This window comes from Rhopalosiphum padi, chromosome 1 (assembly GCF_020882245.1).
Source record: "Rhopalosiphum padi isolate XX-2018 chromosome 1, ASM2088224v1, whole genome shotgun sequence".
NCBI lineage: Eukaryota > Metazoa > Arthropoda > Insecta > Hemiptera > Aphididae > Rhopalosiphum > Rhopalosiphum padi.
In genome coordinates, this window is record NC_083597.1 from 78,487,748 (window position 1) to 78,513,055 (window position 25,308).

The window sequence follows — 25,308 nt, forward strand, 5'->3', positions numbered from 1 at the left end:
AAATAGGCATGAAACTATTGTAATAAATTGATAATTAAACATTAAAAAAAAACACAAAAGAAAGAAAAAAGCAAAAAAGGCGTTTATAGAAAAAAGAAGAAAAAAAAACAATAAAAAATATTTTTACCCATTACCTTAAATATTAAATGAAACATATTTTTATAAAAGAATTATTTTTTTATCATTATAAAAATAAAATAAATTTTCTTTCAAATCAAGTCTAATAATGAATAACTTACGAACGTGTAGCGTTTATACGTTTATTATAATTTTATCTCACAACGAGTATAAGTATAAAATTCAATATACCACAACACTCAAAGTGTTTATTTACCTACTGTTACAAATTTACAATAATAATAATAAATATAAGTGTAACTTATGCACATGATGTAATATAGTTTTAATAATAATAACACAACGGTTCGCCGAAATGAATTTTTGGCGCCTGCCGTCTACAGTGGTATTAACTCATAAGTTAGTTACAATAATATATAGGTACTATTATAATAGGTACCTAGCGACGGCCCACCGTGATACCGGGAGGTTCCCGGTGGCCTGATTTATTGGGATTTGTCATTGGCCTGACGGCTATATCACATTATTTTTTTAAATAATTAGGTAGTTTTTAGTTTCATTATACTAAAAAAATATATTATTAATATTTGTAAACTATACTATACTACAGTATAAAAATCCCGATTCGAGCACCCGTAGCCCGTAAAGTAAATTATAATATAATAAGTTATTAGTGGTAGTTTTTAGGCTGCCTATTACTAATAAATAATAACTAGAATTGCTCATTTAATATGGGTATTTTGAGATGCATAAAAGCATTATTATTATTATTATTGTGTAGTTTTGTCGGAGAATTAATACGTTTTTCAAATAACTGGGTATTTTTAAAAATGTCGATTTTGGATGAGTATGAAATAATGAATTGGGAGATTGAAAATGATAAGGATGATTTGGAAGTTGACTGAGAAAATAAGTCAAGCTATGTGTAATAATTGTAGAAACGGTGCACTGTGTTGTTACAAATTATTGATAAAATACAATACAGTAACGCTTATCAAGTATTAACAGTTGCTTATAAGTATTTATTGTCTCTTCCTGTTACCCAAGTTGCCTGTGAATGATCATTTTCTACATTAAAGTATATAAAAAAAGGCTAAGAAGTAAACTTTGTAATGAAAATGCTGTAGCGTTTATTTTAATGTTAGTTGAAAAATAAATTTTGATAAATATTGATAATGATCAAATAATGGATTTATTGTCATAAAAAGTAGCATCTTTCAACATGTCTATAAAATGTCATAAAATTATTTATATTTAATATATAAAATTAATTATAAAAGCTTAATTTAATGTTTATTCTTTTTGGTTTGTTTATTAGCGTTTATAAAATATAATTTGTAATAACAAATTCAAGCATATAGCGGCTAATTGAACTTTTTGTTCAATTGTTTATAGAGAATACATAGTCATAGAGATAGGTATAACTAAGCTTTCAGTCTTCAAATTGAATTGAGATGAACAATCTCACTAAAATATTGATACTAATTGAATGTCTATTTTTTTTATGTCCTCTTAAATATAATAAAAATTAAAATATTAGATAAATGAATAATTATTATAAAATAAATTGGGTAGTATTGATGGGGAGGGGGTAGAACATAAACTTAGCCATCCCCTACCCCTACCACTAAAGTAATGCCTTTCAGGTAATCATTGATATGTGACCTGGATAATACATTTTCCTGGCCTGAATTTATCTCCCAGGCCGTCCCTGTAGGTACCTAATTAAATATTAATAATATGGTAATGTAATGGATTAAAAAATAAATTAACCTACAGACTACAGTAATGCTAATAATAAAATAAATTACTTTAATTGCAATATCAAAAAACATACCATGAAATAAACTTAGTGATATAGGTTTACTGCTGAATTTTTTCTATAAAATTATATAATTATCATTAAATTTAAATTTAATATCCATTACAGTGATCCCTGTCCACCTTTTTTAATCTAAAAATTATTTATATGTACATTTTTAATGACAATGAAATATAGATGATGATAAAGGTTTTGAAATACAAATATCAGTACCTACACGAAAAAGCAGCAAGAAAGTTTATAGGACACACAAAGTTAAGATCATATGATGAGTCGAGTACAATAAGAGTATCTCAAAATTAATACATTTATCGTAAACGTATTAAATGATATAATAATAATAATTATTAATTAATAAATAATAGGTAGACTAATTTTAAATTATATATATATATATATATTTTAATATTTATGTAAATAACATAATCTCAATATTCTATACATCGAAATTCCGTTTAAATTAAATATTTAAATTGACATTTGTTCCATAAATTGTTATTAATTATACTTCGATGTTGGAAACTATTTGCTATTTTCTTAACTATTCAATTTTAGTCATTATTATTTACGACTTTTATTAATTTGTACTTAATTTTTGATATAAAAATAATCTAGAGTGCGTATTAATGAATTAATAAGTTAAGTTAAGCGAAGTTAAATTAGTTAAATTAACTATCTTTTATAGTAAAATTTTATAATAATGTTGTCAATTACTTAATTAAATTTTCTTCATATAGTATAAATAGGTTTAAACATATATATTTTATTAAGCGATGAATTTATGGCGTTGAAGGGTTGAATATTTACTATTTTAATTTTTAATCAACTTAAATTATTAATTTTGATATTTTTTAACCTTTTGCATTTGGTTCTTGGTATTTATAATCTTATATAATTATAAATATGTACCTATAAATGTAATACAATTTAATTATATATTTAACAATAAGTGACAAATTTAAAAATTTAACATGCGATTTAAAGACGTTTGTCTTAAAGTAAAAGTTTATTTAATTGAAAATTAATAAATTTAGCTTTTTTTTAAGCTTTTGAATCCCATCTTATCTAGTTTAGTTTATTTATTCTATAATTTGTAATACTTAAAATTAATAATTATTATTTTAGTATATTCATTATTCATGCCAGTTTGTTATATTCGTACTTTTAACAGACCGTTAAAGTTTATTTATGCAGCCAGTCATTAAATAGTAAATGTTATTGTTTCTGTTTAAAACTATTGGCATATTATTGGTACATTATAAAATATACATTTTGTAGTATTATTTTGCAATAAAAATATACAATGCTCGTGTATCGTGGTTAAACTAAAAACTACTAATGATAGTTAGTAAGAACTAAAAGTAATGAGCAAGATACGCCAAAAATGTGAGTACATAGCATCGTAAAAAAGAATATTATAAAAAAAAAGTTTAGGTTAAGTTAATAATACTTTCAAGAATTTAGATACTTTGATATTATAATATTTTTAATACTATTAATCATTAATTTTAAAAAAAATAATAATATTGCAAGTGTAAAAAAATATCGATCGAATACTAAGTAAGTACTAACTAAAGTATATTAAAAATATTGAACATTTATCAAAGCTTTGATTTTAAAAAAATAATAATTTAAAATCACTGTATACATTGACTGAACTTGGCAAGAATTCAAAGTACTATTATACGCTAGGTCACTAGAGTTGGTGTAATTTTCTATTTTAGAAAGAAAAAACAAAATAAATATGGAATACTCAGTTTGCTGTATAGAATGTTTTGTTTTGAGTATTATTCATTGATAAATCGTTATATTAGTACGAAAAAGTATGGTATATATGCCGAAGTTGTAACAAGCCGCAGTTGGTATAAATAGTTAAATGATAAGGATTTTATTAATTATTATCAAATGGGTAAGAATTGACATTTATTAAAAAAAATATATAAAAGTCCAAATGACTGTATATAATGTAGCAGTGATAAGGTATGGTTTTAAGTTCTGTACAGATCCAAAAACTCATCGACTTGGTATATACGATAAATTAGTTCAATTCGTTTAAGAGAAATATCAGTCTTCAGCGACGTTTGCAGCACTAATTATTCGGCCAAATCCATAATCTACTACTTTATACGTTATCTGCTGTGGATCCGCATTCAAATAATTTCAAAAAGTTAACAAAATTCTTAACGATTTAATAATTACTGAAAAAAATCAAATTTTTTCAAAATTCTCATATAGTTAATCCACAATTCCTGATAAAATGAATCTAATGTATTATTATTTATTACAAATTCAAAGTGCTATGTATTAGTTATTGATAAGTATAGGATATTATTTCAATTCAATAAGAGAACCTAAAAAAAATATGCTTTTAACACAATATTCGCTTATTGAGTTTCATACTATTTACTATAGGTACCTACTTTACTTTAAATTTGTAATTTTAACTAATAAAAATATTTATGTATATATTATATAAATGTTTATAATTTATATTTTTAAATTTTAATTTAATCACAAATGTTCTTATTTATTTGAAAAAAAAAAAATTATACTAAACGGCAGAGTAGTCAAACGCTGAGTAAACGTTCAAGTTTTCTACAAAGTTTATTACTTTAGTCTTCTTTTTAAATCAATAGAAATTTTATTTCTTCTTTATTTGTTATTTTAAACGATTATTTTAATATAACTCATTACTTAGTGTGAAAAATATAAACTTACTATGATAAACACGCATATTTTAATTACCATTTAGTCTTAATTACAATGTTCGTGTTGTAGCGAGACAGCATAAAATCCATAATATTCTTACTATTCTATAGTTAATTTTATAAATTACGACTACTTTCGTCTATCACTTTATAGTCAAAATATTAAAATAATAAAATTAAAAATAGATGGCTGAAGATATATTATAATGTTATATTTATTTTGATCAAAAACGTGTAAATTATCATTTTTCATTAATAACATAATGAATAAGTGAACAGTACTTAAAAAATCCAAGGATAAAGCCGCTCTACTGTAGATATACTAGATGTCGAGTGTATACCTCTTCATTGAGTAATTCAGTACCGTAATGGATGGTTAATTTTGAAATTAATTTTTAACAATAAATTATTGTATACTAAAAACGAATTTTGAGGCTGAGACGATGTGTTATGCTTTAATTTTAAGGAAGTTTAATAATTTATAAAAATGTATTAGTATAACAGAAAGCTCGTTGAATTAATTTTAGCTTTAAACATTGAGTACATTATTTGATTGATTGTTATAATTCCATATTATATATTATTGATATGTATTAAATTTTAAATCTATACGATGATGATATCAACGTATTATGCTATATCATGATGTGAATAGATTAAATATGAACTAAAATCTTTATTTTTCAAACGCGAATACTATTTGCATTCAAATAAAAAATAATATTACAGTAGATTCTTAATATGTCGAATGTCGCTATCTCGAAGTTTTCGTTATCTCGAACTACTTTGAATTCCTCTTGAAACTACTATTACACTTAATAGTGTTTTGCTCTCGATAACTCGATATAAAATTAATAGTTTTTCGTTATCTCGAGTTCACAAATAATAATAATATTTTTACTACGGTTAAAACAGGAATTGTGCAGTGCATTCAGTATAGCGATTGCGATTTAGCGCAGTGGCAGTTACGTTTGTAGTCTTTCGTAGTTCGTTTATTCGTTTGTAGTGAAATGGAAAAGAAGCGTAAATTAAATGTTCTTTCAATTTCGGACAAAGTTTGTTTAATACAGTTAGTTGAAAAAGGTGACCGTAAAAATGTGAAATCGCCAATGAATTCAATATTCCACCAAATACATTATCGTCAATTATTAAACAGAAAGATAAAATAATGAAGTTCAACCGTGGAAATATAAAAAAATGAGGATGACTTTAAAAAAAAACAATTTATTCAGTTATTTCAGTATTTTAAGTATTCAAATTATGTATTTTAGGCATTCGTATTATTTATTATTCATTTACATTATACAACATACATTTATATTATATTATTTTTTATTTTTTAATAAAACTCAATATCTCGAATTTTTTTCTGTTCCCCTTAAGATTCGAAATAAAGAGAATCTACTGTACCTGATGATACTTAACGGATGTTGCGATGAATTTTCGCTGTATTTGCTTATCGTGGTTGGGTCTACTTAGTGTTCACCTACTTTTAGAATTTTTTAACAATCGCAAGTGATTGAGATACCGTGTTTTTTGGTTGTTACCTGTTACAAAGTTAACAATTATTTTATATATATATATATATATACCTCCTAGTATACTAATTATTTATAATGAAATACACGCGTATATTTTTTAATTTCCATTTATTCCTAATTATAATGCTCGTGATTACAAGCGAGATAATGCAAAACCCATAAAAAAACAGTTAATCCTGCGTACCTATACATATATCCAACGTACAACGACAACGATTTTTTATTCGCTCGATAGTCACATTTAAACGCTATCAACGTACCACAATCTAAGGGTACCTATATAATAAAACGAACGTCATTGTATCTGATAAAGTGGAAACTTTAAGAGCATAGCGTGCAAACGAGCCATGCGACCCATAACATCAAAAATAGGGTCATCAAGACCGCCTTGGGCTTATATATATATGTATATTGTATATTATATAGGTATACATAAAGAGTATGTATATTTATTGTTGTTATTATTTTTAAATTTTTAACATTTACATCGTTTTCGAATAGATATTTTAAATTTTAAGCGGAGTAATGAATGCATCGGGTTCAACGATATATATATATATGTTTATTCGTGTTTGGAAATACAACTGTTTATATCCAAAAAGTATGCTTAAATATTCAATATGAAGGGTAGTGATTTCCCACACTAAAATATAAATCTATTTATCGGGATTGTATAGTTAAGAATTTATTGAACTAGATGATAGTGTTTATTAACTACTTAAATGGGTTTGCGGGCTTCGCTAGGATTAATATTTTTATACTATTACCTAGTACGTACAATATTACCTATACCTTCATAAACACTGGATGCTCATAGGGATTATTAAATATTTAATATATAACTACGTAGAATAATCTATATCAGTTACTCAAATTTTTTTTTTTTTTATTGCAGATGTACAGAAAAAACACTGATTGCATTTTAAATTTCTTGTACTTCTTATAGAAGGAGTGTTTTAAAATCTAAAATAAACGTATAGATATTTGATTATACTTACACTATGTCACTATAGTGCTTGTTAGAGTTATATGCTTGCTCTGGCGAGCGCATAATTTTGTGACTTTTATGTTTAGTAAAAGTGTAGAGAATATCATAATTATAATTCATATTGATCATGTCCTATATCTATGCATGATTTCCCAGTGCAAATATTTAACGTTTAATTATGCAAGAAGTAAGTAACCACTTGCATAATATAATAGTAAATTAATTAAAAATTTCAAAAATGTAGCTCATGGACGTTGAGTCCATAAATTGCCGAACGATAACATAACGATATTAATTATCGACTATCGTCAATAATTGGTTGCATACCTGCATATACCTACAATGAGTAACAACTATGATTATGATAAACATATATGAATTATGTATTTGAATGAAACAATTACATAGTAATAAGAATTAATAACCTAACAAAAAGCTCATTGATGAAAACATTATTTTCGGATCGGTTCAGCCGTTTTCTATATGCTGTCGAATAATCTGTCTATGTATTGTCATTTGGGAATTTTATAGTAAGTCAATTTGACGTGATCATTTTGATGCACAAAAATTTGATGTGTTAAAATTTGACCAAATTTTTGAAAGGTATATTAGCAAATTATTTGTATCCACAGATACTCATAATATAAATATAATAATTATTTTCATCCTTAAATTTCAGTTTGATTCTTTTCAATCGATATAAATTGTTTGAACCTTTTATAAACAATTTTAAATAATTGTTTTAATTTCAACTATAGCTTAAAAAGTCAAAATTATATTATTTATTTTATATATAACATTATATAATTTCAGTTACCACTCACTATAGTGGTAGGTTAAATACCAAAATCATAGTGTTTAAAATGAAGAATTTAACGGATTAGGAAAATTATTGAATTGGTCAATGAAAATTTAGCACATACACTTTTTGAAGTTTTTGAACAGTTCATATCTATTTTTTGTTGTTTGATAGTGATAATAGTGACATTTTTTTAGAGAATTTATTATTTTCTATTGACAGAAATTTTAATTCATTAAAAAACCGAACTCTAGCTCTTTGCATCTTGATCAAACTTATTTTATCAATTATAAGCTAATACCATTCCTGCAGTGTTCTATAGTGATAGGTATAATATAAAGGTATACGTTTTTTACCAGATTAAAAGGAAATAATGTATATAAAATTATTTCAATGTTAAAAAAAATAATTCAAAATTTCGTATACCTACTTAGTACTCACCCAAAGTTCGTGCGTCTGAAACTTTGACGTATAGACACGATGAACGGCCATCTCATAATTACATAATATTTTGATTTAGATAATGGGTATAGTAAATTGCATTGATGTATAATATTATATTTTTTAATAACTTAAATGTGTGTATACTGTATACTGTATAGATACACTGATACACTATATAATTAAATAATATAATTGTACACCTAGAAACTACTTAAATCATTATGTACGATTTTTTATCGAAGTGAAATAATTTTATAAAGATATTATTTAAATTATTAAAAAAATAACCAAGACAAAACACATGAAAAAATACCGTATATATACTATACTATATATAGGTAGTATAGGTGTGTCGTCAATAACTAGAATTATATTATTTAATATCTCAGCGTACCTATACCTATAGAATTGTTCAAATGTTAAATTATAACTTTAATATTTCTTTTGTTCATCTTCAAGGTAGGTATATTAAAAAAAAATATTTTTTTTATGATATAGGTTTTTTCTATATCCTTAACTTGAGACCTGCATACTACAATTTTTTAATTTTAATTCCAACCTTCCTTTTTCACCACCAATTATGAATTATGATTGATTTTTGTAATTTTTGCACGAACGAACATTAGTAGTTTACGTGATTGAATTAACTTCCAGTTGTAAAATGGTTATGTGAAAATTTTTTGAATATTATGGGTAGGTAGGTTACCTAAACTATGTTTAGATGTATATTGTATTATGTATTTATGTATAACGTGTGAAAAATTGTAAATTTTTGAGTTTAATGCGATAGGTTTCATAATAGTATGTATATTTATAAGGTACGTCTTTAAAATAGGTGGGTAAATTATTTTTGTAGCTTAGATTATTTTAATAGTCTCTGGATTGAAATACAAGTTAGCAGTTACAAGTTACAATTCATTTTTAGTTATGAATCTACAATTTTTTGCATTACATTTGATTTTATTTTTACGAACTAATACACTTTAAAAAAATTATTATTTTTTTTTATTTGAAAAATGTACAATGTATACTAGTGAATTACAAATCACAATAAGCAAATATGATAACAATAATGTAATATTAGCTTATTTTCTCTCTTACTTGTTACTTAGTTGTAATTATAGTTAACATAAAAAAAAAATCCAATCAAATTAGTGGAAAAACCAATCTCAATCAGGTCAAATATCACCGATTAATAAAAATCATTTCAAACATTGCAACATGCACTTCTACCTAATTATGTATAAAATTCAAAAAATTATGACTCAGCCATTTCTTACACAAAAAAATTATAATTAAACATTAAAATTGAACAATTTTACGCTAAGACATATCTAATGATTTCAGTTGTCGTGGACACCTATACGGCTATACACCAACCTTTAGATACAGAAATACAAATATATTTTAAAATTTTTGTATGGCCATAAAATAATAAATTATTAATTATAATTATTCAAGAGCTTAAGCTACAGTGTACCTAAGAGTGGCATTGCCATTTGCCAATTTCCATGTAATATTTGGCTAAACGTAGTCACAAAAATTGACAACAGTGTCATAATAATATATTATACCAATGATATTGCTCCCGATCACGCTCGTCGAAAATGTAATATCATTCAAATCGTGTTATAGGTTTATGTATATGCTATATATATGCAGTAACACTATATACCTACCTATAATATAGTCAATCAAAACAATCGTTTCGACGAACGTATTAAAATTTTGAGTTCTTATATGTAAGACTCAAGGTTTATGTCGAAATGTTCAGATAACGTGAGCGAAATATAGAACTATTATATAACCCATTTATGTGTATGTGTGTGTGTGTTTATGTACATAATAAATAATGGTAAGGGCGTGGGCGTTGCACGACAGGAAACGACCAAACCGACCCTTCCACCGCAGGACTTTGAGTTTTGGTCATTCTGCCAAAATGCGCGTTCTAAGCAGGATCTTGGTCGCGGTATGCGCGATTATTACATTGTCCTGTTGCGATGCCTCCTCTGTAGCACCGAGGGCCAAACGAGGTGTAGTTCCCGGTAACGCGGCCTCTAGGCCTAAAGGTATGTATATAATATATTATTATTAGTAGTATTGCATACATTATTATAATAATTATACTGCTGTTGCAACAGCACACAGTATTGATAATAAACTTAAAATTTTTCAAAGGGTCTATATAAGATTGGGCCAGTCTCATTAATAATTTTCGCCAGTTCCGGTGACCTCGACGAAATTGGAGTAAATGAAGTCCTTATCCCCCGAATGTATCGTTTACTATTGATATGTATTTATAGCCTAAAGTCTAGACTCCAAGCTTCTGTTATTAGATATATATATATATTATGCTCATGGTCTAGACTATAAAGGTTACATGCAACCGTAGTACCGCACCCGTTGATAAAATCTCTGATAGGCAGCCACGGTCACTAAAATATATTAATATTAATAGGTATGGCGTATTAAAATGCTTTAAACTAAAAATGCCTTAAAAATCGATATAATGCACTTGATGTTATAAAAATGCGTGTTTAATAAAAAAAAAAAATAAAAATAATTTATTTATTCGTACGAATAGTATAATGTGTATACACTATTTACGGTTTATAGGTGAACCTAACTTTCTTGATTTAGTTTCGTTTCTTGTAAACTAATTGAGATTGTTTAAATTTAAATTTTCTTTTGCACCTATGTCCTATACGCAAAGCGATTGCGCTAACTTATAAACTTCCGCTTTAAATACTTACTTATTAATTTCTATGATTAACTTTTAAAATTTATAAAAATTTACAAACTAATCACAAAAAAAAAAATAAATAAATAAATAAAAATGTCAAAATACGCAAAATGAATATATTGGTACGTGTGATCTATCGACCGACTACCCACTATCCGGTGTGATATTCGACCAAAACTTGTTTTTAAAAACATGTACTTACGGTTTAATATAATTATTAATTATTATTAAAATAATTAAGATAAAGTATTGATAATTTTTATTCTAAAAAGATTAAAAAAAAGTACCAAGATACCACAGAGGAATGAAAATGATTGATTTTATAATATATTTTAATTAAATTTTATATTTTTTATTTATAATTTTCCCGGTATTAATTTTTTTTTTTTAATACTTAATAATAATAAACATATAAGCAAAAACAAAAAAGTAAAGCTAATATAATAATGGGACTAAAATATTTTAATTTTAGATTCTTTGATGTAAGTATAAAATTAATTTTGTGTTTTATAAAACCCAATAACTTTTTATAACTCTTAGAAAAACATTATGATTGCATTTAAATCTGTTCCCTGTAATTAAGTGCTTATAAATAAACCTTTGTTAATTTATTGTCTACCGTTCTCCATGGGAATGTTTAAAAAACATATTACATAAGTACATTACATATTATTCAATATTCATTTTTCATTTCATGTAAGCATATTATTAATTATACTTGGTTTTAGACACTATTCGACGGTCTGAATGCCGTAACGATTACAACTGCAAGGCATGGCCGAAGACTTCGTGCGGCAAGGATCCGGTGGACGGACAGCGGCGGTGTCTGTGCGCAGATCAAACGCATCCGATCAATGACGATTGCATAACGTCCCCGCAAGGTAATGAGTAATGACTAATGGCGAGTTCGTTTTATGTAAAATGTCATATTTAAGTATACTAGCTATTTAGTACTTCTCATCAACAACGGTTTACAGAACTGGGAATGCCTTGTGAGCGAGACATCCAATGCATCCAGCTGGCACATTGTACGCACAACATTAGTGAAATACATGCAGACGTAAAAATATGTCAGTGTAGAGAAGAGTTTGCCGACGATGACGGGACTTGCAGTAGTGAGTGGAACGTTTGGAAATAGAGTTAGTTTAATATAGGTTATTTCAAAATGATAAAATGTATTAAATTATGTTGCAGGTGGTGTTCGAGCAATGGTATCCATATGTTTGGCGATTTTAGTTGCCGCCGTCTTGCAAAATAACCACAATTAAATAGCGTAGAGTTTATTGCAAAGAAAACCACAATAGTAAATTAATCAGTATCAAATAAAACATAATATTTTTCTTTTTTCATAATTTTTGGTAAAGAGTGGCTGACAATGTATTACCAACAGCTCCTCCAAACTGGAACGACGGAGTTGGTATAGTGTGAACAATTTGAAAGGCTTAAGGGAAAAACAATTTTATTCTTTATTAATAAATAAAATTAATAATCAATAACTTCTTACCATTGCCAAATTGTTCATTCAATTCTAGTTGTGTCCAGTTACAACTAACAATTAAAAACATTCCATTTGGTTGTAACAAGTTAATTATGTTTTCTTTGTACCGACTTCTCTTTTCTTTACTTTCATCGTCCATACTAATAACATCGTAAGTACCTTTATCCAAGACCAATGAAAATGTCGGTAATGTTTTTACATCATCAGTCAAAAAGTCAAATTCCTTTAGTATTATATTTTCTATTTTTTGATCTTTAACTATTGAATTTGCTAATTTTACTGCAGGCGCTGAATAATCTATGCCGTACAGATTGGAAAATCCTAATTTAGCCTGATTACAATTGTTATTTTTTAACAACGCTAATTATTACACATATTTATAACAAAATAAAAATATAATTACTAATTGAGTTAAAAGTAACGCATTTCCACATCCAACATCTAAAATGGGATCTTCTTGACTAATTTTACAGTTTGATTGTATACACCTAAAAAAAAATAAATGAATATATTTTGAATAAATAATTTATTTTTTTAATTTATGAAAATATGAACTGGTTATACACATTTGACTATTTGAGCCTTAATTTATTAAAATGCATTAGAGTTATTACTATAGGTAATAAATTAGTTTATGCATATGCTTTGTATTAATAATTAAAATATAGATGACTAAACAAATTAAAGTTTAAAAAGGATAAGTTCTTCACTCTTGTATTTATATAATCAATTTAAATAATCATTATCGTTATTTCTTTTTCACACATTTAGAATTTCCATTGCTTAATATTTTAGATACCTATGATATACAAAAATAATGAATTTCATGGAAAACATACAAAATAAACTTAGTAACTTTTTTAGAATAAAATTATAAAACTAATTTCACTATGAGGTAATTAAAAACTACTTAAAACATAGACAACTTGAATAAATTTATATTTTGAACACCAAAATAGTAATTATTCAGTTTAATACCTGAATGTGAATGTGAAAAATACTAAAAAATTATATGTAATCTAGTTATTTAAATAAATTTATCTTTATAGATATTTTTTTTAAATTAATGCGGTATGTCAATTATTCAAGGGAAAATTCAAGGAAGATAGTAAAAATCACTCTCTCACAACTAAGATGTTATTAGTAAAATAGAACATACAAGTTTTTGTGTTAATTATTTATAACTTAAGACTTAAGTTAACATAGGTATATTACATATATCATGAAAACATTTTGTAATTTTAAATTTTAACAATTATAATATAACTAAAATTTAGATTGGATGGCAAAATATGTCAATACTAAGAATATTGAGTTATTGAAGTAAGAAAAATATTTTACATCAATATTTAATTGTTGTAAATTACAAGAATTTTCTACTTTATTAAATTTACTTTTAAAATATAACAAGGACGAATTCACGAATTAGTCTGCTATTTAATGAGACATTTTCGGAGGTTTCATAAAAAGTATACTCAGAGAAGCTTTAAGATATCACCATCACTATACTTTTATAGTTAGAATATAGGTAATTGAGAACAAAAAACTATGAACATTGTTATATTTAAAATGAAATATATTTTTAGGCCAGTGAATTATTGAAATCTTTCAATCTTGCAATTAATTTTCTGTTTCTTTATACCATTTAAAAATCCTAAACCATAGAGTATTATTTTTAAAAACTTAAATATACTTTATTAAGTTATATTTTTTCCATAAGTAATTAGTCTTATTTAAAAACTTGTGTTCAATCGTTCAATGCTTGAAAGGCATTTAGTTTTAGGATTTTACATTATTGACATCACAAATATCTCTATATTTTATTAGTGTAGATTGGTATTTAATAATTTTTAAATCATCATTTAAGACAGTGCTTTATTGCCGTTCTTATACTTCAATAGGTAGCACCTCTAAATAGTTAATAGTTTTTTTTTTGCTTAATTTTTCTGCATACAATGTTTAGCTCCACACTTACTTGATCATCTTTAATCCTATACTATGGCCAAACCATTCAGCACCAGGGTCGCCAAAGTTTTTAAAATTGTCCAATTCTACATTGTAAGTATCATTCCAACTGAAATTTAAAAGAATATAATATAGATACTCATTTTTTAGACATATTATAAAGTTTGGAATTACAAAAACATTTTTTTGGTAGCACTGCAAATTGATAATGCCATAGTTACCATAATCATTAGGACAACGAATAATGTAAACAAAGCAATATTTTTTTTTATGTATTTACTTAATTTTTATTTTATTAATTTAAAATGAAATAATATTAATTATAATTAATTTCAATGAAAAATAAGTAATACAATAGATGATTAAATTGCAGCGGGGTTTTAAATATTTATTAAGCTCAGAAATTATGGCCCGCATACCAAAGGAACAAGGGGAAATATCAAAAAATGAAGAAGTACTACAAATGAAGTATGAGGAAAACAACAAGATAACAAAAAAATTTATGGATGAAATCAATGAAATGAAAAGTAAGATAGATGATTATGATAAGCATAGTACACCAGATGTTAAACATAAATCAAAACCAATTAGATCTTCAGAATTTAATACATTTATGAAAATTATTGACAATGGCGATACTATTGAAGAATTTAAGACTGTTACAAGTAAAGAAATAACTATCAAAAACTATGTACTTCAAAAAGAAATTGATCGTTTAAATAATGAACTAGTGAAAAAAGATGATTTAAATGATCATTTACAAGAAGAAAATAAAAAACTAACTGAGGAAAAAGACAAATATGTTCATCAAGTATCGTTACTCAAAGAAAAAGTAAGGAAACATGATAAAGAAGTTGAAAATTTAACTGGAACATTGAAAATTAGAGATTCTGAGGTGAACAGAATACTGAAAGAAATAGGATGTATAGAAAGAAAATTTAAACATGAACAAATCATACATGAAAAACAAAAATCAATTTTTATAAAAACCTCAGATGAGAATAAACAGCTAAAAGAAACTGTAAGAAAGCTAGAAGCTGCACATAAAGACTCTGAAGAAAAGTTTACAAAAGCATTATCTAAGAACGACGATGTCTTGGCAAAATGTATTAGAGAAAAAGATGTGCTAATTACAGGATTCAGAAAACAATTGGAACTAATAGATTCGCTGAAGAGACAACACGTTAGAATAAAGTTACAAGAAGAAATCAATATTTTAGAAAATGAATTTAGTAAACTTTTAGAGGGTAAATAAAATTATTTATTAAATAACAAAAATTCACTTACTATTCCTCTGTAGCCAAATTAGGTTTGTCTTGAGAAATATTCTTATTGAAGCTCATTTTTAAATACAAATATGAATTAAGAATCTAGAAAATAATAAAAATAATCTTTGTTTACACTTTATATTACCAATTTCCCATTTACAGTGTTGATTGTTTAGTTATAAGATTAATTTTAAATTGAATACAATGTTTTTGAAAATAAATTATAACTAATTTGTTGTAAATAATCGTTATCAGTAAATGTGTAGTTTTTTTTTATAATCAGTAAAATAATATTAAAGATTGTTTATAGTTTTGTTTATAGATGGCGCACTAACAATAACAATTATAATTATAATAATATATTAAAATACAAAATATCCAACTATATTATTTATATAATAAGCAATAAATATTTTTCTATTTTGTAATTACATTAAAACGGTATGCAACATATAGCTGTATTGCCTATTTAAGTACCTATGAATAAAAAAGTAATTAAATATTAACAAATTCAACTTTTTTACCCGTTTAATAGCCTGAAACTGTCTTCGATTTTTTGCACTATCCTCCAATATTTTAATAATAGCATTGATTATAGAATAGTCTATTCTATAATCAATGATAATAGTAACAACAGTACCAAAAAAGGTGAGTAAGTGAATACTGTTCTGCTGTATAGACCTACAGTAGATGTTGATTGAGTCATTAATATTCGATGTCAAACTATATTACTAAGTACCTATATATTAATTCAAGATATGTTTTTTGATACCTATTGCTATTTGCTATTAAGTAATTTATTTTACTAGTAATATTAATTTAGATTGATTCAATATTTTAATTAATTTATTATTAATAGGTATTTACTTATTATAATAATATATAATATTTATACCTATCATATTATTGTTAATTGTTATTAACTTTCACCTTGAATGTGTTCAAATTAAAATCGTCATTTATCGTTTAAATAGGTATGTAATTTCAAATATCTAAGATAAAAATGGTAAAATTCCGATAGTCATTTCTAAATTACAAAGTAGATACAATTCACTATTATAAACCATCTTCAAAGTTGAAAACCGAAGCATTTTATTAACTTATCATTGCATGGGTATATGATCAAAAAAAAAAAAAATTGTAGAACGAATATGTTCATTATTGTGCTCAAAATTTAAAAAAGACGGACAAGTGGATATCACTTTACGTCTCTGCTAATAAAGTAGGTGTGGTTGGTGTGGAGTGGGACATTTTATGGATTCACTAAATTTAAATTCAATAATAGATTTGAATGAAGACAATTAGCCTAGCTAGGATATTTTATATTATATTATATTTATATTTTTTTTTCCTTGAGTATATTATAATATTGGTAGGTTTAATTTTTAATCAATACATTGAGTCATTGAATCTATTATATATCAATATTATTGAAAAATTATAATAGTAATAGTATTATTTATTATTGTTATTCATTTTTGAACAGATTATATACATTTAATAAATAATTAATATAAAGTTTAAACATTGCAGCATTCCCTATATTTTATAATCAGTATAAGCTAAGCTTGTATTAGTTGTATTATTAAAAAGTAGATAAATCAAAACACTTATAACAAAGCATTTGAAAGATCTCAAATTGTAATAATTGTTTATTTGTTTATATTAATACCTATGAAACACTTTTTTGGCCAACATTTTTATTGAAATATCTTATGTTTAAATCTGTTTTCATATTCATGATCAAGGAAGCTGGGAACTAAATGTTTATGCTTATGAAGTTCAATATTAGAGTAGGTACCTACCCATATAAATTAAAAATAAACTTAAAATGATTTACCCTAAGTTCTTTATAAATCAAAGTGGTGTTGGTTTGCATAAATAGATTTGATCAATATTTAATAATACAATTTATAGTAACTTTTAATTTAGAAAAACGATTTTTGAAAGTTCCTCCTCATATTGCAATATCATAAGAATAGACTGACTACTGTACTAAAGATAGATAAATCATTCTTTATTTATGATTTATTGTATATATTTTATTTCTTTAAATACAAACAAAAATGTACGTGTAATATTGTTAATATAATTAATATAATGATATGACTATCGTATTCAAGTCTATAATTTATAATTAAACTAAAGTATTTTAACTTTCACATTTTTGAGTTTAACACATTGTGGTCCATATACACTATTCAAAATTGAATTATATTTTAGGGAATGGATTTTAAATTGTTTTCATTTAAAATATTTAATTTTTCTGTATTTAAACAAAATATATTTTGATTTAAATGAATTTATCTTTAATTTGTTCTTACTAAACCAAATGTAAATATTCCTTAAAGTTTTATTTATTTTTAAATTATCGAAATAATTACTGTCACGAGAATTTACAACATATACAATATAATTAAAATTGTTGCATAATGGTCTGTTGTACGGTTGTACCACATCTTAATATGTTGAAATTTATTTTATTAATTTCAATACTTTTAATAAATTATATGATAAATACAAGTTTTACAGGACTCTGTAACTCAGGTAAAATGATTTATACTTGTTATAAAAGGTATATTAATTTTTTGCTACAAAGTTTAGATATATTTAACAAATATATAGTAACATTTGTAATGGAAGTATAATAGTGTTGTTACACCTTATATAGTTAATTTCTTATATATTTTACATATTTTACTTTACGAATATTTCCGTTTATCAAGTGTTGCTAACTTTGCCAGTATAATGTTTTGTATTGTAATAAAATAATTAGCTCTAGAACCTTAAAATACTTTTAATTCCGTATTAGTTTTTTTACTAATTTCTTCAACAATATAGATATACAATTTTCATTAATTTGTTTCAGGAATTTCCATTATACCTATCCATGGTTATTAATTCTACAGTTCTAGCGGTATTGTTAAATTTCATTAATTCTAAATTTTAATACAAAAATTTCAAAAGATAAATGTTTATTTTTAACGATTATTTTATCATTTACAATCTTAATATTTTTTAGTTCACTTACGATGTTATCAATTTTATTACTAAAATCTTAAAATTTTGAATTCATAAAGGATAAAAAACTTTATTAGTTCCGGTATATTTAACATAACCGGTAAATCTATTATTTTTGAATTATTTAAAATATTTTTAAAATTGAAATCAAAGTAGCCTAGTATATTAAAATTTTAAGACTTTTTTGAATATATCAGAACATTCGAGAATATTTTTCTTATACGTAGATATTTCGAGAAATTTAGCACATGTTAAATGATGCATTACAAGTGGAAAGAAAATACTGAAGATAATGACTAAACACAGAAATAATGAAAATCACTAATATGTTATACACAAATATGAAATCCAGTTAACATTAAATGACAATATCTTAAAATTAATATAAATGTTTTGAAAATATCATTGCGTATATATAAGTACTTTATCTACTATTCTACTACCTTAATAATAAACGTAAAAGTTTAAAATTTCCAACGAATAATATTTTTGAATGACAATAAAATAAATACAATTTTTTTATTTGATTATAAATATCCAAACTTGTTCAAATTTGAAATTAAAATGTATAGACTTCAAAAAGAAATAGGATATAGAATAAACTTATGGAATTTATAAGAATTTTAAATATTTATAAATACATAGCTCAAAAACAGTCAATGATGAACATTTGAAGTAACTACGGATATTTGTTTTTAAATTACAACAAAATAAAATTGATTTTGTAAAAATTCTTGACGTTTATTACTTTTTATTTTTGTACATTTATTAAGTACAGTTCTGATAAATTCACTTACCTATCAGAAGTAGAAAATCTAAACATTTTTACTTCTCCAAAGTTGATGACTATTAAAGGACAGTCCAGAAGTTCCTATAAAGTGGTTTATATCGACCCCTTGGGGGGCGATTCTGACCTGTAAGTGGTCTATGTTAGCGAAAAAGAAAATTGGGGGACGTGAGGTTTAAATAGGGGCCTATGAAAGTTATTAGGTCAAAAATGCGCGTGTCGTTATTTAATTTTTATTTCCTATCGATTTAATTATTAAAAATATTAAATAGATAATATTATAATTATTAAATAAATAAATAAATAAAGTATGAATAAAAATAAATTTAAAACGTTTTTATTTGAAAAAATTGCACTCCATAGTGAATCCTATTCAAGTGAGCAGCTCCGTAGTGTAAGTTAAAAAAACACTTAGATGAATTTGTAAAAATTCAATTTTAGGGGTTTACGAAAATTGAAAAACTCGGGAAAAAAAAGTTTGGGAACCTCTGAGATAAACGAAACAATAAATCGACCATCTACATATAATCTAGTGTACACATACGCACATCAAAAATTAAAACAAAAATTGTAAAACCAATACATTCTCGCTCAACATTTAAAAATGTATTTACTTTAAAATAAATTACAACTATATCATCTTTTTTTCTTTTTTCTTTCTTTTTTTTTTTATTAAGAATAATTACAAGCTATACATAATTTTGTACAATAAATAATTTTGTTGAGTGAAATAGCGGTGAAAACAACAGAGTGGGAAGGTACTCAGTAGTACCACCCGACAACTATATCATACGTGTATAATTAAAGATTTTGTTCTATAAGTAAACGAGTTGTGTCATATTGGACTGTAGGTATATTAGACGGGAAAATATTTCTGTGATTTTTTTTTAATTTAACTTCATTTATAAATTAATGATACTTTTTATTTCCGTTATGTTGGGGTTGATTAGAACTTCCTTCCAAGCGCTCTATACAGCATAATTCTACATTAAGTTTACACCTGAAAATTATATAAATCCTGCACCAGGGAATATTTTAGAAAAACATTGTGGGAACTATTTACGTTATAAATTACAAATTGAAAATGATAGAACTCTGCAGTTAACCGTATTCATTAAGTCCTATTTGTTAGAATCTTTTTTTTTACTTGAAAAATATTAATTATTATAATATATTATCACAATAATAATTATGCATGTCAATCTATTTAGCTATATTAGGCAATATTTTTGGACTCTCGGACCACATTCACAAATTAAGAAAAATTCGCGAGTCACACAAAAATAAAAATGTTATATTTTTAAATTATTTATTATGAAAAAAATACTGTCTAAAACTTTAAAATTAATAAAATGTAAAAAAAATGCGTCGTTCTAGAATTTAAAGCGGGTCGCCGGTTGCCGACTACGGACTAATGCACATCTATATCATCATATATAATAAGGTATTCTATGGTGTAGGACTATATATACCTTTTCGATAAAATATTTAATTTTTGTTATACTAGATAAATTATTCAAACTATGCATGTTATACTGGCAGCTTTGATACCTATAAAAATGAAATCATTCTTCAACATCATAATAAAAATCTTAATTAATCGTAGGTAAACCTAATTATAATAAATTAAAAACACATAAGGTAATTAAATATATTTAGGCATATAGTATAAGTATATATAAAAATAATATATAATATAACTGCAATCTATCTAATTATTGACTCGGACACTGCAGTAATAATGTATCAAATTTTTCAATCTATTTCAAAAAAAATTTATATCGCTTTAAGATTATGATTTTTTAAAATTGCATTTTTATTTATATAGCCGCCATAAAAACCGAACCTTGTGTACATAATTTAGAGCACAACATAATATAGTGATTTTGTGTATAGGGCAAACAAAATGTCGCCATTCGCCGAAACGATGGTCGCATAAGTTACGAGTTATAGTAAAGTTTTTTATTTTACTGTTGTAAAGTTTTTATTTTATACATTCTAAACATTGTTTATTCCCCTTATAGGAAGAAACGAAGCATTAGATGTGCTACATGCACGTATAGCTGTCCTGTTAACACGTTCGAATGAATTATCATTGGTCGAGGCGTTTTGAATACGGATGGAGAATATATATAATAATAAAAATCCCCATTCGGACTGTCCAAGTTTTTTTTTTTTTTTGATTTCGGTTTTCCTCCTATACTCAAGGGTTTCGTACAAACCTCCGCTTACCCCCGACTGATATATAACAACGTGTATGAAATATTTTATAGCGCTTCAAAACTGATATATACAATTTTCTCCTGACGCCTTCGCATGTGAATACGATATCCACCCCTTTTTCGCCCTCTGCCGACCCTACCCCTCTCTTTTCTTTTCTTGTTTTTACCCTACGGTAATCCCCCAAGATGCACGAAAGTACAAAATATTGATGCCATCGCCGGACCCTTAGAATATTCAATTGGAATTGAGGCGTAAACATGTCCTCACTGTACAATATCGTGCTGTACTGTAGTCGTACACAAACTGACAGACGAAGTACGATCTTTATTTTATTTTTATTTTTACGACGTATTCGAATGGAAAAATATATATTGATGAATATTTAATGAATATAAAATAAAAAAATATTTGTAGTGATTTTTTTTGCTTAAAAATATTGTAGAAAAACTATGACTGGTGTATATAGATATAATATTGTGCTAGGTATAGGTATAATTGGTGGAATATATATTATACTAACTGTATGTACTAAATAAGTCTATTTATATTTTCTATATTAAAACAAATTCGTTTAGTTACGATATTATTTAATTGCAGGACCAGACCGTGATGCCTATTAGTTACAAGATTTTTTCTGAAAAGTATTTTGAGAAAAACTTTTGTCTCCACTGTTACCATTTTATTATTTATAATATATGGGTATCTATATACTTACTTTCATTATAATTGACAATAACATTTTATTTTATCAACGTAGATAAACGATTAGTCAAAACACCGGTCAATAATTCCATTTAATTAGAGACGGGAAATCAAAACGAGCTTAATTCTATTTTCTCCATTTCATAACACGATTAACTACACGAGAATTATTATATAATATGCATTGTACATAAATTATACCGCAATAATGCAAGGTAAACTGTTTTCTATTAAATATTAAATTATCACATAGAATTAAGTCCTCAATTTAGGTTTAATTAAATCCCACAAATGAATAATAGATATATTTGCTTGTTTTGAGAAACGTATGAAAACAAATGATAGTTACAGCTGATTAAAAAAAAATTAATAATTAATAATAAATATCAGCCAAACAAAACTCAATTTATATATCAGTTTTTCACCGTTCTTCTTTATTTCTATGGGTTTTTACAATAATTGTTTATCTTTATATACCTAATCACTAATCAGTATGTTAAAAATCACATTTATAACACGGATTATATTATATCATTAGCATGCGTTTATCTAAATACACATACGAACATTAAATTATGTACTTTAATACTTAAGTTGTTTAAGTTAAAGTTTATAATATCTCTTATTAAATGTGAATTTAGAATATGATTAACTTTAAGATATTCTAGCTCTTTTTTATGTATAGGTATATGATAAATATATCACATGAAACTTTTCTGAAATGTATATACTTTATTTTTTAATGGAAAAACTGCTGTAACCATTTAATTTAAATGGTTCAATATAATTTATTGTTATGTTTATTTATGGCGGCTACTTGACATTGGTTAGAAAAGGTGTATAACTTTATATATTTTAATTATAATCTTGTTACGTAGTAAACGAGAGTAATTGCGCATTTGAAAAGTACAAATTTATTAAAAAAAAAAATGTATTCAGTTAAATTAAATTGTTGTATTTTTTTTTTAGATATGACTATAATATATGTGTATATTTTTCGTTTTTAATATGTTTACCATATTATGGTTGTTAATGAAATTTCAAATCATTTATATCACAATACAAGTTTTATCAGTGACGAGGATTAAAATTATTTTCAGTTTTTTGGTAAGTTTAGTAAAAAAGTACTAACCACTATAATTAATAATAATTATTTATTATTAAGGCAGAATACAAAAAAATATCAAAATGTATCGATGTTTTTAAACAATTTTTCGGTTAGGAGAATTTGTTTCAAAGTATAAGATTTTTATCCCCACTTATGAGTTAAAATGATAAAATTGATAGACTGAAATAAATGTTTGCGTGAATATTGAATAGTTGCATGTGTATTATTATATATATATATAATTTTGATTAGTGCTTCTGAAATATTAAGCGTATAACTAAATGGCTATAATATCTGATTGAATGTAATGATGAGTATATCGTTGTAAGTTTGAGTCTATTTCTAAAATATATACAAGATTTAATAATCAATAGATATAATATAGCTGCAGAGGTATATAACTTAAAGAATGCCTTATAAAATGACATTCGTCGAAGACATAGTGAAAATGTTTTTTTCTTTTTTTGGTTATTCAATTCAGAATTTAATAAATCCCTTACAATGAAATGATATTTCCTATTTCGCATCCAACATGCTGGCCACAACGGTATTACGAAACACACCATTTTACGACTTGATCAGATGTTTTCAATATTCCGTCCGAGTTACGACTACAGGTAACCGTAAAACTGTATTGCCCCTATATGTTCTTTTTTTCCACTATAAAAACTCGTAATTCCACAATTCATTTTTCTTTTTTGGTTCCCCGCGCACTTCACTCGTCGAAGTCATGCTTTTTCCACACGCACCAAAAAATTTAAATTATTACGACGCGTATGTAAGTGCATGGGCGTGGTTTTTATTATACTTTGTACAAGAAAGGGTCCCGAGGGTCATACCTTTTCGCTTATCGAAAACAAATCAAGCTGACCACATGTGCCTCGAGCACAGCACCCTCTTTTTGATCCGCAGTGTACGCATAATGTTATATTATATGATATATCCATGCGGACGTTGTCCATTTTTCACTACCCTCGTCTCAGAATGACTATGTCTATATATACGTGTATGTAGTTACACAGAGTATAATATTTATTCAAAGTGTTGGGCAGAATTTGATTCCATCGTTATTAGTAGGTACTTCTAAAATCAATCTTGATCTTATTACTCACTAAACTTGATGATTAAATTGTTATTATTTATATTATAGTTTTTCGTATCTGTTATTTATGTGTTTAATCTACTATTTAAATAAATATTCATTAATTTATTGATTCTCTATAAATAGATTAATAAATAATTTTTAATTATTATTAAAGTTAAACAATTTTACTAACAGGATATTACACAGGCAATTTTCTGTACATGCACAAACATTGACGCATATCGGCTGTATCGTTTTATTGTTTTAGTCTTTTAGAGTTATAATTAAAACTAGAAGATAAAATATATTTTATGAAAATGAAAGACGTCACAAATTTATTTTAGTATTATTGTAAAATAAAAGGTGTATATATTTGTAAAATTAAATATCTCAAAGTACCTACTTAAAAATTTAGCAGACCCTCGTATGAATTGTTATTATCTATATAATTTGTATAAATATAGTCTTACCTCTAAATTCATATTAGAATTATTTATAATTATAATAATCGATCTACACTGCACCAATA

At 25.3% G+C, this 25,308-nt stretch overlaps 3 protein-coding genes across 3 annotated transcripts; 2 read left to right on the top strand and 1 right to left on the bottom strand.

Annotated features, from left to right (window-relative positions):
- Positions 1-10,285: 10,285 nt before the first annotated feature.
- LOC132917317 (uncharacterized) lies at positions 10,286-12,711 on the top strand. Its single transcript, XM_060978014.1, has 4 exons — positions 10,286-10,449; positions 11,852-12,004; positions 12,101-12,238; positions 12,318-12,711. The coding sequence occupies exons 1-4, from the start codon at positions 10,320-10,322 to the stop codon at positions 12,389-12,391; spliced, it is 495 nt and encodes a 164-aa protein (XP_060833997.1). The 5' UTR covers positions 10,286-10,319; the 3' UTR covers positions 12,392-12,711.
- On the bottom strand, positions 12,388-16,094 carry LOC132917316 (EEF1A lysine methyltransferase 2). Its single transcript, XM_060978013.1, has 5 exons — positions 15,874-16,094; positions 14,597-14,695; positions 13,025-13,109; positions 12,628-12,952; positions 12,388-12,564 (listed from the first exon to the last, which is right to left on the bottom strand). The coding sequence occupies exons 1-5, from the start codon at positions 15,927-15,929 to the stop codon at positions 12,470-12,472; spliced, it is 660 nt and encodes a 219-aa protein (XP_060833996.1). The 5' UTR covers positions 15,930-16,094; the 3' UTR covers positions 12,388-12,469.
- On the top strand, positions 14,832-15,904 carry LOC132917315 (testis-expressed protein 9-like). The gene has a single exon (XM_060978012.1). The coding sequence runs from the start codon at positions 14,945-14,947 to the stop codon at positions 15,839-15,841; it is 897 nt and encodes a 298-aa protein (XP_060833995.1). The 5' UTR covers positions 14,832-14,944; the 3' UTR covers positions 15,842-15,904.
- Positions 16,095-25,308: the final 9,214 nt, after the last annotated feature.

Coding starts and splice junctions, on each gene's coding strand:
- LOC132917317 (XM_060978014.1), top strand. CDS start 10,320: ATGCGCGTTCTAAGCAGGATCTTGGTCGCGGTATGCGCGATTATTACA. Junction 10,450..11,851: donor CGCGGCCTCTAGGCCTAAAG/GTATGTATATAA, acceptor ACTTGGTTTTAG/ACACTATTCGACGGTCTGAA. Junction 12,005..12,100: donor TTGCATAACGTCCCCGCAAG/GTAATGAGTAAT, acceptor AACGGTTTACAG/AACTGGGAATGCCTTGTGAG.
- LOC132917316 (XM_060978013.1), bottom strand. CDS start 15,929: ATGAGCTTCAATAAGAATATTTCTCAAGACAAACCTAATTTGGCTACA. Junction 13,110..14,596: donor ATAGGATTAAAGATGATCAA/GTAAGTGTGGAG, acceptor ATTTTTTTTTAG/GTGTATACAATCAAACTGTA. Junction 12,953..13,024: donor CGTTACTTTTAACTCAATTA/GTAATTATATTT, acceptor AATTGTAATCAG/GCTAAATTAGGATTTTCCAA.
- LOC132917315 (XM_060978012.1), top strand. CDS start 14,945: ATGATTAAATTGCAGCGGGGTTTTAAATATTTATTAAGCTCAGAAATT.